We start from the raw sequence: 14,766 nt of genomic DNA on the forward strand, positions 1-14,766 counted from the left end.
ATATGTATATATATATATATATATATATATACATATATATATATATATATATATATACATATATATATATATATATATATATATATATATATATATATATATATATATATATATATATATATATATATATATATATATACATACATATATATATATATATATATCATCATCATCATCGTCCGCTTTCCATGCTAGCATGGGTTGGACGATTTGACTGAGGACTGGTGAAACCGGATGGCAACACCAGGTTCCAATCTAATGGTGTTGCCATCCGGTTTCACATATATATACATATATATATAATATATATATATATATATATATATACATATATATATGTGCACATAATGACTATGTCCAAACATAGTTATTACTCCATGCATGGATCCATTTTCATGCTTGTATATGCACTTCTTACATGTTAAACTTGTGAAATATTTTATATAGTTTTACAATGGCTTTAATAATTTATAGCTATAATTTCCTAATTAGGTATGTCCATTCTATTATTGTGAAGCCCATTCATGCATGCATATATGTGGATTTTCCTGTCATAGATAACAAATGGAATTTATGTAACGTTTTGCTGAACAACCTTCACAAATGAGTTGTTTACAGTGATCGAACGTTTGTGCTGTACATTCGCTAACTTCCTCCATCGAAATGACATTGCCTATACAAGTGCATGTTGTGCCACACATCAGATGTCAAAGTGATCGCAGAGCCATATGAGATGAAGTATTTTTCCTGAAGAACACAATGCATCGTCTGCTCCAGGAATTGAAACTACAATGCTGAGATCATGAGTGCAACGCCCAAACCACCAAACCACCTGACTTCACATGCATATATGATTCATGACAATATCTACAGCTATCATATACTTACCATCAGAATTATTTCCCATCTGCTCCACAATCTTTGCTGTGTCAGAGCCTCCTACTAAACCAACTCCCACTTTCTGCTGCAAGGCCTTTAAACATTCTTTCATTTCACCACTAATTACCTACAAGAGACAGTAAAACAAATGTCATACGAGAGAGAGAGCAAGAGTGAGAGATCATAACAGTGCATGTATTGTGAGGAGAGTGATTACCTTCATCAAAGGTGTTTCAATAGTATATTTTTTACATGTATAGCCAAGACCACATTGTATCTGAAAGTGGTGGATGTTAGGAAGGGTATCCAGTAATAGAAATGATACAAAAACCTAGGGCACTCAAAGGAGATGTAGTCCTCCATCTCATCTACATCAGTAACTTTGTCTACAGTAATAACCAACTTAATGTATTATAGTATGGAAAGCAGATATGATGATGATGATGATGATGATATGAAAAACGGTGGGGGGGAGGTTTAATTCAAATTTATTATATCCTCCCCCACTGAACTTCTTAACTTTCAAGAGCACCATTTGAAAGACATAAATTTGTGTCATAATTACTTTGTTGAGGAGAATAACCCATTTTATGCATCTCCTGAGTTATCACATTTGTCCCAAATTACCCCCATCAAAATTAGAATTTTGGTGGGATAGGATAAAAAAATTCAAATTGCAAAAAGTTTTTTTTTGTTTAATTGTTCAAGATAGAATTTGTAGAACATACATTTGAAAAAAAATTCTGAAAATACCACAAAACTTGGAGAAGTTATGACTAGTGAACTAGATAGTCACCTTTGAGCATAGATATACTGGGTCAGGATTAATCTGACATTAAACAACAATATTGGGCTTAAAATATTATATACAAAGCTGTAATTATTAAGTGGAAAACAATAAATATATATATCTGTTGTAGTTCTGGCTCTCTGCATTCTGAGTTTAGTTGAAATCCTGATGAAGTCAACTCTGCCCATTCATTTGGGATGAATGAAATAAAGAGGTACTTTTTGCTCACAACTTTCTTTCCACATAACTTTCTGAAAAATGTGTTCTTTTTTTTCATGAAAGGTTGCAGAGACAAGTTTCAAGAATGTAAATTATGATTAAATTGGTAAACATTTAAAAAAAAAGGAAAAAAAATTGTTTATCTTTTCAGGGTCTTTCTCCCCATCTCCCAGCTTTGTTTCCTATTTTTAATGATATTTTACAGAAATATGCTTTCAAGAATGTAAGTCGTGTGAAGTTGATGTTTCAAACATATCAACACCATCTTCATCATTCTTTAAAGTTCATTTTCCATGCTGACATGGGTTGGACAGTTTGACCAGAGTCAGCAAGCTGGAGAACTGTACCATATTCCAGTCTGATTTGGCTTGGTTTCTACAGCTGGATGCCCTTCCTAATGCCAACCACTTTGCAGAGTGTGCTGGGTGCTTTTTATGTGGTACTGGCACAAGCATTCTTACATGGCGCTAGCACGAGTGCTTTTTATATGGCACCAACACAGGGCTCTTGCAAGCTGAAACGATCAAATTAAATGTTCAAGTTAAATGGAGGCATGAGGCTTAGTGGTTAATGTGTTACACTCATGATTGCCATTTTGATATCTGGACTGTGTGATACATTGTGTTCTTGACCAAAACACTTTATTTCATGTTGCTCAAGTCCACTCAGCAAGCAAAACTGAGTAATCCAACAATGGTGAGGGAGGGGGATATATAGGTCATAGAATCCAGGAAACTGGTCGTATGAGCTTGAGAAGGACCTTTAAGTCATTTTTGTAGGCACAGGTGTGGCTGCGTGGTAAGAAGTTTGCTTCAACTACATGGTTCTAGGTTCTGTCCCACTAAGTGGCAATTTGGACAAGTGTCTATAGCCCTGGGTCAACCAGTTTTTTGAGTCGACTGGTAGACAGAAACTGAAGGAAGATTATCGTGTATATATGTTTATGTGATGTGTGCACACATGCACGTCTTTGTCCCCCATCATCACTTGACAACTGGTGTTGGTTTGTTTAAGTCCCTGCTTAGTGGTTTGGCAAAAAGAGACTGACAGAATAACTAACAGACTTTAAAAAAAGTATTTGGGTCATTTTGTTTTTTCAACTGAACCTGTCAAGGTGGTGCCCCAGCATGGCCGCAGTTTAATTACTGAAACAATTAAAAGATAAAAGATAAGTTACGGAAATTGGTGCTAACTAAAAAGAGAAGATCGATACAAAACATCTCCAAATTTTTTCTCAAAATTTTATCAATAATTGTTATTTACACTTTCCAAAATATATCTCTGCAAAATTTCATAAAAAATATCTATTTTTCAGGGAGTTATGAGGAAACAAAATCAGTGGTGAGGGGCAGGGCATCAATCAATTGTTAACCCTTCGGCATTTGGGATTACTTTGTCAAATATAATGCTTATTTATTCACATTCTTTTGAATTAATTGTGCATTATCTCAGAGCTTCAGGATTTCAATAATGTGACTGTTTATTTCTAGAACAACATTGTAGGCTACGAGGAGTGTTCATTAAACATTTTCCCTGACCCACTTCTGGTTATTGCAGGAAACAGAACTTGTACAGGTATAATCATACATGTCTCTACATGTTAAATTGTAAATTGCAGCTTTCCACTAGTATTTGTTTGTCTTTTGTGGCTGCTGAAGTGGACTAAGCTGTTATAATGGAGGCAGTTGAATGCAGATCAGTGATCAGGTTCTTATACTTAGAAGGTCATACACCAAAAGAGGCTTTCGATAATATGAAAAAAGTTTATGGTGACGATGCATCATCATATGACATAGTCAAGCACTGGCACCACCAGCTCAAATGCAGTCAGACATCAGTGGAAACTGCTCCTATTCCACATACCGTCATTGAAGATGACACCATCCATAAAGTGGAAGTTGCCATTTTGGAGGATTGCTGTATAACTATTCAGCAGCTAGCCCAAGAAGTGAAGATAAGCAAAGGGTTTATAGAAAAAATAATTCACAACCATTTGCACATGCAGAAGTTGTCTGCACAATGGATTCCCCAGCAGGAACAAGTCAATTGCACCCAGGCTCTTTTGGCAATGTGCCAAGAAAATGAGGACTTTATATGTAGACTTATCACACAGGATGAAACACAGGTCCATTACTATGATCCTGAAACTAAAGTCCAGTCGAAGCAACGGAAGCATATTAACTCACCACCTCCAAAGAAGGCTCGTGTCCAACCCTCAGCAAGAAAGGTGATGCTCACAGTCTTTTGGGACAAGCATGGAATAGTGATGATGGATTTTCTGGATCAAAGGCACAGCATGCTAATCAAGACAATGCCCCAGTTCACAATGTGCATGTTGCCCAGATGAAAGCATATTCCTCGGCTATGAAATCCTATCTTATCCCCCTTACTCTCCCGACTGTCCACCATCTGACTTCCACCTCTTTCCAATTATGAAGTCTTTTTTGAAGGGGAAGCATTTTTCAGATGATGATGAACTTATTTCTGAGGTAAAGTCTTGGCTCCAGATGCAACCTACCAACTTCTACAGACAAGGTTTTCACAGCTGCATAAAGTGATGGGAGAAGTGTGTCACCATTGGTGGTGGCTATGTAGAGAAGGACTAATAATTATGCCAAATTTCGTTTATCCCAGTCCTTAGGAAGTTGATCAAGGGAGATCTTTAATGAACACCCCTTGTAGGTATGAAAAACTGGATCTAGCCAGAATGAACATAAAATAGGTAAAATATATTGGCTGGATATGGTCACTTTAAATGATAAAAGGTTAAAGACAAATAAAGTACCAATTGCAGTGGATTGTTCAGAGCAGGCATGGACAACATATTCTAGAAGGGGACCACATGAAACATGACTCATAATCCAGTGAGCCACACTACTAAACAAATTTTTTTTTTTTTTTAAATCAAAGTAATTTATCGTTGGCATGCTATTCAGAAAGTTTAGAGTGTTGGACGGGAAGTCTTATGGTATTTCTTGTGGCTCTACACTTTGAGAGACAGACTTAATCTTTCACCCAGTTAATACCTGCTTCTTGAGGTATCCTAAACAGTATCCACTGTTGCAAGCATTTGGACCAAGTTTCTTGGTTGAGAATAACTTACTCCCATCAAATCAGAGACTCTGAAAAAATAAAATCATGGACACTACTCTTTCCTCACTGACTAAAACTTTAAGAAGAAAAAAATTGGCCAAACTCTGGTTTCCCACATGGCTCCTCATAACTTTTATATTCTTTGGAATTTTCAGAAAAGTGTTGGGAATTTGTGTTCTACACATGGGAATTTATACGATTATGGAAAAAATTTTGCTTTTAATTTTTTTACCCCCTTTCCCATAAAATTCTAAAATTTCTACACTTTTACGATTCTTTTTTTTTTTCTTTTTTTTTGCAAATCAGAGTCTGAATTTTTAAACATTAACCGAACTTTTTGCTTAAAACTCAACACCCTTGGGTGCGTCATAAATATGTTCGTGGAGAGAAAAATACTGAAACAACGAAGATATCAGGTGGTCGTGGTGTGTGCTAAAAAATAACAGCCAAATCGCCCAAAAAACTTTTTGGCATAATTGTATAAATTCCCACGTGTAGAATACAAATTCAGGAAAATTTTCGGAAAATCCCCAAAAATAAAACAAGTTATGAGGGGTTATATGAGGTGCTGAAAGCGGAATTCCGCCAAAAAAAAAAATCCGTTCCTTGTATAGAGAAAAAACATTTCGATTGGTGAACATCAAACGTGTGAAATCAGTGCAAAACATGTGACACGTGTAGAGAAAAAGGTATATCAAAAATTAGAATTCGTGCGAAACGAATAGAAGAAAGTGTCATTTGAACGAAATGGAAAGCATTTATGTTGGTGAAAGAAAATTAGAATTCGGATGAAACGAAACGAAGAAAGTGAAAAAAATGAGATTATTGTAAGAAAAATCATAGAAGAATGAGATTGGTATAAGAAAAATCATAGAAGGAATAACGGAAACGGAGCAGACGATTTAATCAAACTTTTGATTCGGAGTCTTGGGAGGTCTTTATTCACCTCGTTTTTGTGAATTTTACGAATTTAGCTTTGTTTCCCGGTATTTTAGATTAGTCGATCAGAATTTCATTCATAACTTGAGGTATACCATGCATACTTTATGTACGAACAAAATGAAACCGTTTGTTTTGAAATCATAACGTAAATCGTCATAACTTAATAGCACTGATAGTCTTCGGTTTATACCATCCAGCGCGTTTTTTGTTTGTTTGTTTGTTTGTTTGTTTTTGCCTATGTTCTATACGTTATAATTTATTATAGCTTTGTCTACTTCGAATCTCACTGTAAAAAAAAAATTAACGCCTGAATACTGCCTGTAATTTGTTCGACGCTCTGATATTTCCAATCCAATTTACATCGTACTATCGGCTCTCAGTTTTTATATATATACTATTCTCTTAAACATTTGTGCTAACGAGAGGGGCTTCTACGTAGTCGTTTGGCCTGCTAGAAATAAGACGACCCTCGATCTATTGTTATTAGAAGACGGGAAAGTCACAACTGAAATGCCGTTGGTTAAATTCACGCGATCTGGCTATAAACAACATGTATTCGCAACCAAACACTAACTGAACAGGTAACTAAAACGCTGGTGGACAGAAGAAAACCAAAAGCATCCTAGATGTCAGCAGAATAGCTGAAGTGATTACAAAAGCAAAACAAGAAAACTCACCTGCCGGGGTAACGTCAGAGTACCGTCGATATCAAACAAACAGATCGTGCTCATATCACGACTGGCCATCTTACTGGAATGAAACTTAACTAAACAGGTTTACTATGGTGAATTGACACCGCTCACTTAAGAAGTCAGTGCCCGAAGTTGTGGTAGTGGTGGTGGTTGTAGTAACAGTAGTCGCAGTATGGGTGTTGTTATTGTGGCGGTGATGTATATGTTGCTTCGTGTCAGGTCAACCCTAATTGAGCTGACCTATAATCAAAGACAATCCAGTTATGACCATCTCGCCCTTTTAAGGTTATCGAGGTCTATACCATCCAATTTATATCTTTATCCAAGGCAGTTGAGTATGCTTTGGCAGCTATTTCTTGCAGCTGGCGAGACGCATAGAGGCTTTCTAGCTGGATTAATGTTGTTGTCGTTGTTGGTGTTGGTGGTGGCGACAATGGCGTTGGTACAGTTGTTTCTTTACGTCGGTGCAGTCGCTGGTGGGGATGGTGATGTAAACTTGAACCGACCACACTTTACAGGTAAAAGTAGTGATTGCTGTTTAGTCAACCTGATTACCCTGATTGAACACACGGCAAGACTTCCTTTTGTAACCACCCCACCCCCAAAAAGCCTTTTTATTTTTTATTTTTATTTCTTTCTTTTTACAGACACCCGTTTTCGGGTACGGCGATAACGAATGTGGAAAAAAAAAATCGGCATTTCAAAATTTTTTGGGGCCCATAACACTATATATGTTTGAGACAATAGTTTCGGTATCAATAGTGAAACTTTAAAACTGAAAGTATCTCTCATTACAATAGAGAGATGTTATTGTTTCACTTTTGACACGTATTACTGAAATAATGGAAGAGATAAGAGATTACTCTGGGCTCGCATTAGGCAAGAAGTTGAAACTTTTTTTGACCCATGAGACTACATGGACCCTAAGTAAGGCGTGTGTAAAATTTGAATGAACTCCGTTGTGTAGTTCTCGAGTTTTAGGGATTCACACAGACAGACAGACACACACATTCTCATCTTTATATATACGAGCAGCGATATCCGGCGTTGCTCGTGTCACATGGAATTGAAGAATTAGACTTTTCTTTTATATTTTCACTAATGAACTGGAATACCTATGATTCGAATTTCAACAAAATAGCCAATTAAGAATTTTAATGAGGGTTCTTTCCCTCTTTACACACCCTAACAAAAATTCTAATCATGACATATTTATCCCGTACTACTCTTCTTTATGTCCAGATTCCCAAATCCAAATCTTATGAAACCTATTCAAAGGTTTTTGCTCCTGAAAAATGGAGCACATGGAGCTCTAAAATATGGGATTTAACGCCCCTATTGGGGGGGGGGGCCTTAAAGACAACCATAGAAGTTGAATTGTTGGGAATCTTTTTTAACTTGGGTCTTATATCTATTGTTCAAATTTCTTTGAAATCGGAAATATATGTATATTCACTGGGGTTTGTAAAAGAGAGCAAAGCTACAAGAAACCAAAAGACAAATGATCACAATAAGCAGTCAGCCACCCTACCCTAGTCGTTACTACTCTCCAATGTAGGATTCCTCACCATACAGATGACAGGCACAGCTGTAAGATGCATTAAGGATCTATAGCAATTGGAAGGGCATAACCCAACTGAAACATTAACAACTGTGTGATGTGAGGGCTAAGGGGAAATGAAAGTGTCACCTCTGGAGTTTGCAAATGACCACTACACCGATAGGTAACTGGACAGAATAAATTTGCAATCTATAAGTCTCTTTGAATGACCAATCACTTATCAGGAAATGCCTTGAAATCAATGTTACCATTTGGGGACTATCCCTAACCTAGCAATAATAAAAAGAGGAGGTCTGCAACCAATTAACTTTACTCAAAATAACACTATGCAACTGAATCAGTGGAAGTAAAGATGCCTCTCCTTTACTTGACAATTTATGCACCACATTGCAGAAATCACAATCTAAGTATATCTCAAAGTAAACTCTAATACTGTTGTACCATTGAATTACAAATAACACTCATCTTGTATGCTTGGGTGACTCTGTGGCTTCATTTATGCCTCCTCACTTTCAAACATATACTGCATTACATCTGTCCTTATGCATAGAATATAATTTCCAAATTTCATAAAGATCCAGTCAGTACTTTTGACCTAGTTTTGGATCATAAAAAAATGACTAAAATTTGGGAGTTAAGGCCCCCATAAGGGGGTCTTAGAATCCTCATGAGAAGCAAAAACTTTGGGAATACTTCTTGATGTGTGTCGATTCCCTATGGTTGAGATTTCATCAACATCGGAAATTCATGAATTTTCACTGGGGGTTCTGCCCCCTTTAAGCCACCTCAAATTCAAACCAAACATACTGCATTATACCGGCCCTTATGCATTGAATCTAAGTTCCAAATATGATAAGGATCCATTCAGTAATTTTGGTTCACAGAATTGTATGAAATATACAGCATTATCCTTCTCCCTAGGCTTGGATTTTATGTTCCAAATTCCATTAGGATTGGTGCAGTAGTTTTCAAGTCTATAAGTTACACACGAACACACATAGAGACATTGACTTATATATAACAGATACATATATATATGCACATATACATACATGTGTGTGTGTGTATGTGTTTTAGCGTTCAAGACATACACACCTCACGTCTGGCTGTACAGCCTTTTTGTTTGTTTATTTCACCGTTTCGTTTTCCTGTCTTGTTTTCCGTCCGCCACTACCCTCCACGAAAACAATTTAATTTGTGTTCGTGGGAAGAACCATTTTAACAATGCGTACTGCCTCAATTCTTCGAAACGCCGGAGTTTTAATGGTGGCAGCTGATGAAGGCGATGTTTCTATGTGGCCTGCTTGTTTGTTGCACCTTGTTTACCATTTTGTCCTTGTTCTTTTGCCACGTCATGTACCCAGTTATGTATCTATGTGTACATGTAGATGAATGTATATACATACATGTACATATATATGCATATACTCATATATTGTTTATATATATATATATATATATATATATATATATATATATATATATATATATATACACACACAGAAAAATAGATTGATAGATACAATTGAGTGAGCAAACAAAAATATGAGACACTTCCTTGAAGAATTTTTTGTCGAATGAGTTGACCCCAGTGCTTTTTTTTTTATTTTGATAAGCCTGGTACTTATTCTATTGGTCTCTTCTTGTGAAACCAGTTAGTTATGGGGATATAAATAAATCAACACCATGACAACTGGTGTTGGTTTATTTACATCCAACAATCTCTCCCTCCTCCAGCTGACAGTTTTTTGTACTTTTTCGTGACGAAAAATACACCTTTTGTGGCAGTTATAATGAAATTGCTTTTTTACATCAGAGTAAGAAGGCAGAATTGTTGGATTAAGACAGTAGGGTGTTTTGAGGGAGATTTGGCTGCTATTTCTACCAGGTCTAGCTACCATTTAGAGGTCTGAACTTAATTTTCATTCACATATTTGCATTTCAAAAATTTATTATAATCTTTTCCATAAATCAACTATTGTAAACACATACACACACACAAGCACGCATGCATGCACGCACACACACATCCATTTCATATATCTTCTTTCAGTTTCTGCTCTCTGCAAATAAAATTTTTATGGATACAACTGCTAACAAAAATAGGGATTAATGTATAATATCTTTCTATGTTCATAATTAAATCAATGTTTTAATGATTAGACAGAGGTCCAATAGAATAACTCTCACAAACAGACTATGTGCAAATTCGTTCTAAACAACTCCTGAAGCTGTTTTCTGACAAGGATGATGGGGGGGGGGGGCGGTCAGGAAATTTTCATACAGCTGGAGGCACCAATCTAAACAGGGGACCCAAAATGATATGGTTGAGAAACGTTGTTATAGATTATGCCTAACTGAAAACGATCACAGCCACATCATACAAACAGACCGGGTGAAACCTGGCTTAGCTGCTAGTATAATATAAAGTATAGTGCAGATTTTAATATTTTAAAGTTATGGCTAAGATTAGGCTATATTGTATACTTAGGTAAATCTAAAGTATGAATTTAATTAACAGTTCACTCATAATGGGGTTTATATCTTCACTGGTTAAAATCAATTAATAATGGAGGGTATATATATGTAAAATAAAAATTTTAAAATCCAGCTTTATTAATCGATTGTGAAGAACATTTTTTATTACTTATTCTACAGAAAGATTATAGCTATTAGTATTATGTAGCATTTCAATACACTAACAGATATGTTCAGTTATGCAGAAAAACTATTAGGTGGATAAAAAAATTATATTATACTTACTTCTATGAGGAATTTAAAGATTTGTGCAAAATAAAGGAAAAATATAAGGTAGTTTTTTTTTAAAAAACAACCTCACTACTTATTCTAAAGACATAATCAAGAACAACGGGTTATCTCCCTTCGTCTATTTAGGGGAAAGAATTTGGATTAATTGACATGAGACAAATTGAGAAAGAGGCATGTGGGAGTGTAGAGAAGAAGAATATTTATTTTGCAAGCGAAGCATACTGATGGTATGAATATAAATTATGTGTATGATATAGATACATGCATATGCACATGTACATATACATATATACAGATATACATATATGCACATATACATATACACATACATGTATGCTATTTTATATACATATGCAAGTGAACTTACAATATTTAGATTCCGGTAGAAAATTAAATTTTATAGAGTTAAATAATATTATGGGAATAATATGGATTATAAGTATATCTCTAATAAGAAACGGTATTAAGAGTGGGTTACTAAATGATATTTAGAGAGTATGTAGGTAATACTTATTGTGCGGTTGGAACATTAAAAGCAGGATTTATATATAAAAAAATGTGATTAAGGTGGAATTTATGTATAATCAGAGTTGTTAGGTCTATATAGAATATATTAGAGTATTTATATCAGATGTATTATATATTATTAGATGTATTATATATTATTATAATTTTGTGAGAAAAAAAGTTGTGAATTATTTATATTTAGAAAAAATCCATGCTAGCATGGAAGGCGGACGTTAAACGATGATGATGTGTACATGTAAACATTGGGAAATTTTCTTGGACTTATCATTTAAAAGTTTATGTTTAGAGAATAAAATGTTGTATGTCTCATCCAGGCAAAGTGAACAGGTTTTGGCTGGTGGTTTGTATACATGAGTTGTTTAAAATTTTCCATTTAATTTTATAAGTTATATTGCTATCTTTTAGTTTCCGAAAAAATTTACTTAGGCCAATGCGATTTCTTTTATTAGCATTTCTAAAGGAGGTCTCATGATTCGCAAGTCAAGATTTCACATAACACTCAGTTGCTCTGACATAATAGAAATATTTGCCTTCCACTTCAACAGTTGCTTGTTATACTAGGTTTTTACGTTTACAGTAATTGTTAAATTTACATTTTTCTTTAACCCTAAAATCACTAGTTATTAGATGTGTTATTTATCTTTGTATTATTGTTCATATGTTGTCTAGATATAATATGTCTGGCATTTTTGTTTGTTTGGATATTATTTGTGTTCTTATTTGGAGGGGGATTATTTCTGTTAGTGTAATATGCATCAAGTTTTACATTATTAAAAGATATATGTCTAAATAGGTTTTTAGTTACAGAAAATCCAATACTTTATTATTTTATTATTAACTAGCAGTAATACCCGTCGTTGATTGGGTAATTACTTTTACTCTTTCTTGGGAGCCACATTCAAAGTGTTATTATATAGAGAGATTTACTCCTGTATGTGTGTATTTTATAAGAAAAAGTATGTAATGTTTGATGCAGAAAAAATATCAATTTCATACACAAACTTCTGTTTGTTTATTGTATGACAATAATAAGTGAGTTGTATGTGTTATTTTATATATCAATACAGTAATGGCAATTATATAATACACAAGGCTTTGGTCGGCACAGAGCTGTAATGAAAGAGAATTTCCCAATGTGCCACTCAGTGGGACTGAACCCAAGGCCACATTGTTGGAAAGCAAGCTTCTCAACCACAGGTCCATGCCTATAAAGGAGAGATACATTTTGGATAATATACAATATGCTTAACAAAAAGATGGTATGTTTACAGTGAGAAGACCTTTGATTTTAATATTTACTTGAGCAATACAATTAATAATGCTACACCATACAGGGTGTTCTAGAATTAACTATCTGTTTCAATGAAATTGAGCAAATTTTTAAAAAACTGACAGAATTTTATGTTTATTACCAAAACACAGATTTATAAATCTTACGTCAAACTTTTATTCAAAATTTTCAAAATGTCTGTATCCCTGCATACTTCAAATCTCTCCTAAGTGTTGTGGAACACATTTTGAAGCATTTCAGGAGTTCACTCCTGTACTACTAACTAAATGTGTTTTTTAAGCTCAGCTACATGATTGCTCCATCTTGAGGATGGAGGTAAAGAAAATGATTGCTGTCAAATTGAAAAGCTGTCATGGACAAATAAGAGGGATCCAACAGGAATGGAAATAAAATTATAAACAAAATTCAAAGTTTATACACTTTTAACACATATTAAACATGATAAGCATAAATAAAAGTGAGTTTTTTAAAAAATTGTATCCGATTTCATTCAAATCATTGATAATTCTGGGACACCCTGTATTTACTCGTCTGAATAAATGGGGGAGGGAACACAATGGGGGGGACTAATTGCAGGTGGCGAGCGTAATTTCCTGAAGTGGTCAGGCGAGCACTCAAATGGTTGCTGTGAGTCCCAACAGCAGTTTGTTTTTTTGTATAAACATTTTGCATTATATAGTTCAGACTTGGATGACATAGAAAGTAGACATACTGCCGGGCCATGCTGCATTGCGCAGGATTGGAAACATGAAACATCAACAGGGCACTTCTGGAGAAGTTTGTTGTGCCTTTACCCAGCTGTGCACACATGCACATGGCATGGTAACATGAAGCATCAACAGGGCGCTGACAAAAATTTTAATGCTCTTCTTATTTCCTCTGCCAAATTGGACAAAAAGGTTTTCATAAAATATTATACGCTACTCATAATGCATAAGTAGTGTCAATATTTCATCATTGGAAAATGGCGTAAAACAAAGATAAAACCCAGTACAGTATACTCAAATCTGATTAATCTGCATTTTTGGGTCCATTTTTGGGCCCATAGTCAGCGTCGGAAATTTTTTTTAGTCAACAGCAATTCGAGGAGCCTGATTAATGTTTGTTGCAAATTTGGAGGGAAGCGACTGGATACTCCTCAAATTACGGACCTTAATGCTGCGAAAATGCTTTAAAGATGCGGTTTATCTGCCCCTAGGCCTGCATCAGGCAAGAAGTTGAAAATGTTTTTGATCCATGACACTCCATGGATCCTATGTAATGCATGTGTAAGATTTCATTAAAATCAGTTGGGTGGATCTTAAGTTTTAACAACATAACAAACACAGACAGACACACATCTTCTGTTTTATATATATAGATTATAGGACTATATTTATTAAAAGTGAAATGTTTATTAATGGTTGAACGAATTATTCGGATAAGATTAGTCTTTATCTGCTTGCTGTAACATTACTGACACAACCACCACCAACACCAGCAGCCCCAACTCTAGCATCAGCAGCAGCAGCATTAACAACATCAACAGTGGCAACAGCAACAACAGCATTAACAGCAGCAACAACATCAGCGACAGCAATGACATCAGCAGCTACAACTACATCGACAGTGGCAGCAGCAACAACAACAATAATAGGTACAGCACCGACATTACACGTCCATTTAAATATACTGGTTGTACCGGAAATTCATTCAACAAACGTCTTTCCAGCCATCAATCCTCCTTCAGAATCCCAGAAAAGAGATATATAACATTGCTGGCCAGCCACGTTTGGCAACTAAAAGACAATGGAGTTCCACACTTGAGCTCATGGAAAATCCTCGAAAACCCAGGCCCCTACATTAATGGGAGGAAATGCTGCAAGCCATGCATAGCCAAATGAACGAGAATCCTAAGGGACTCACTCAAGCCAGGGGCTATACTTAACTCCGGAACACAGATTTTCGGGCCATGTTTGCATTTTAGGAGATTTCTGTTGGCCTTTTGGGAATTGCTACAAGT

The 14,766-nt window shown here is 35.3% G+C and overlaps 1 protein-coding gene across 1 annotated transcript; it reads right to left on the reverse strand.

Moving 5' to 3' along the window:
• Nucleotides 1–823: 823 nt before the first annotated feature.
• LOC149131119 (phosphomannomutase 2-like) lies at nt 824–7,610 on the reverse strand. Its single transcript, XM_089341717.1, has 2 exons — nt 6,601–7,610; nt 824–1,006 (listed from the first exon to the last, which is right to left on the reverse strand). The coding sequence occupies exons 1-2, from the start codon at nt 6,667–6,669 to the stop codon at nt 839–841; spliced, it is 237 nt and encodes a 78-aa protein (XP_089197843.1). The 5' UTR covers nt 6,670–7,610; the 3' UTR covers nt 824–838.
• Nucleotides 7,611–14,766: the final 7,156 nt, after the last annotated feature.

Source organism: Octopus bimaculoides, chromosome 25 (assembly GCF_046866305.1).
Source record: "Octopus bimaculoides isolate indiv1 chromosome 25, ASM4686630v1, whole genome shotgun sequence".
Taxonomy (NCBI): domain Eukaryota; kingdom Metazoa; phylum Mollusca; class Cephalopoda; order Octopoda; family Octopodidae; genus Octopus; species Octopus bimaculoides.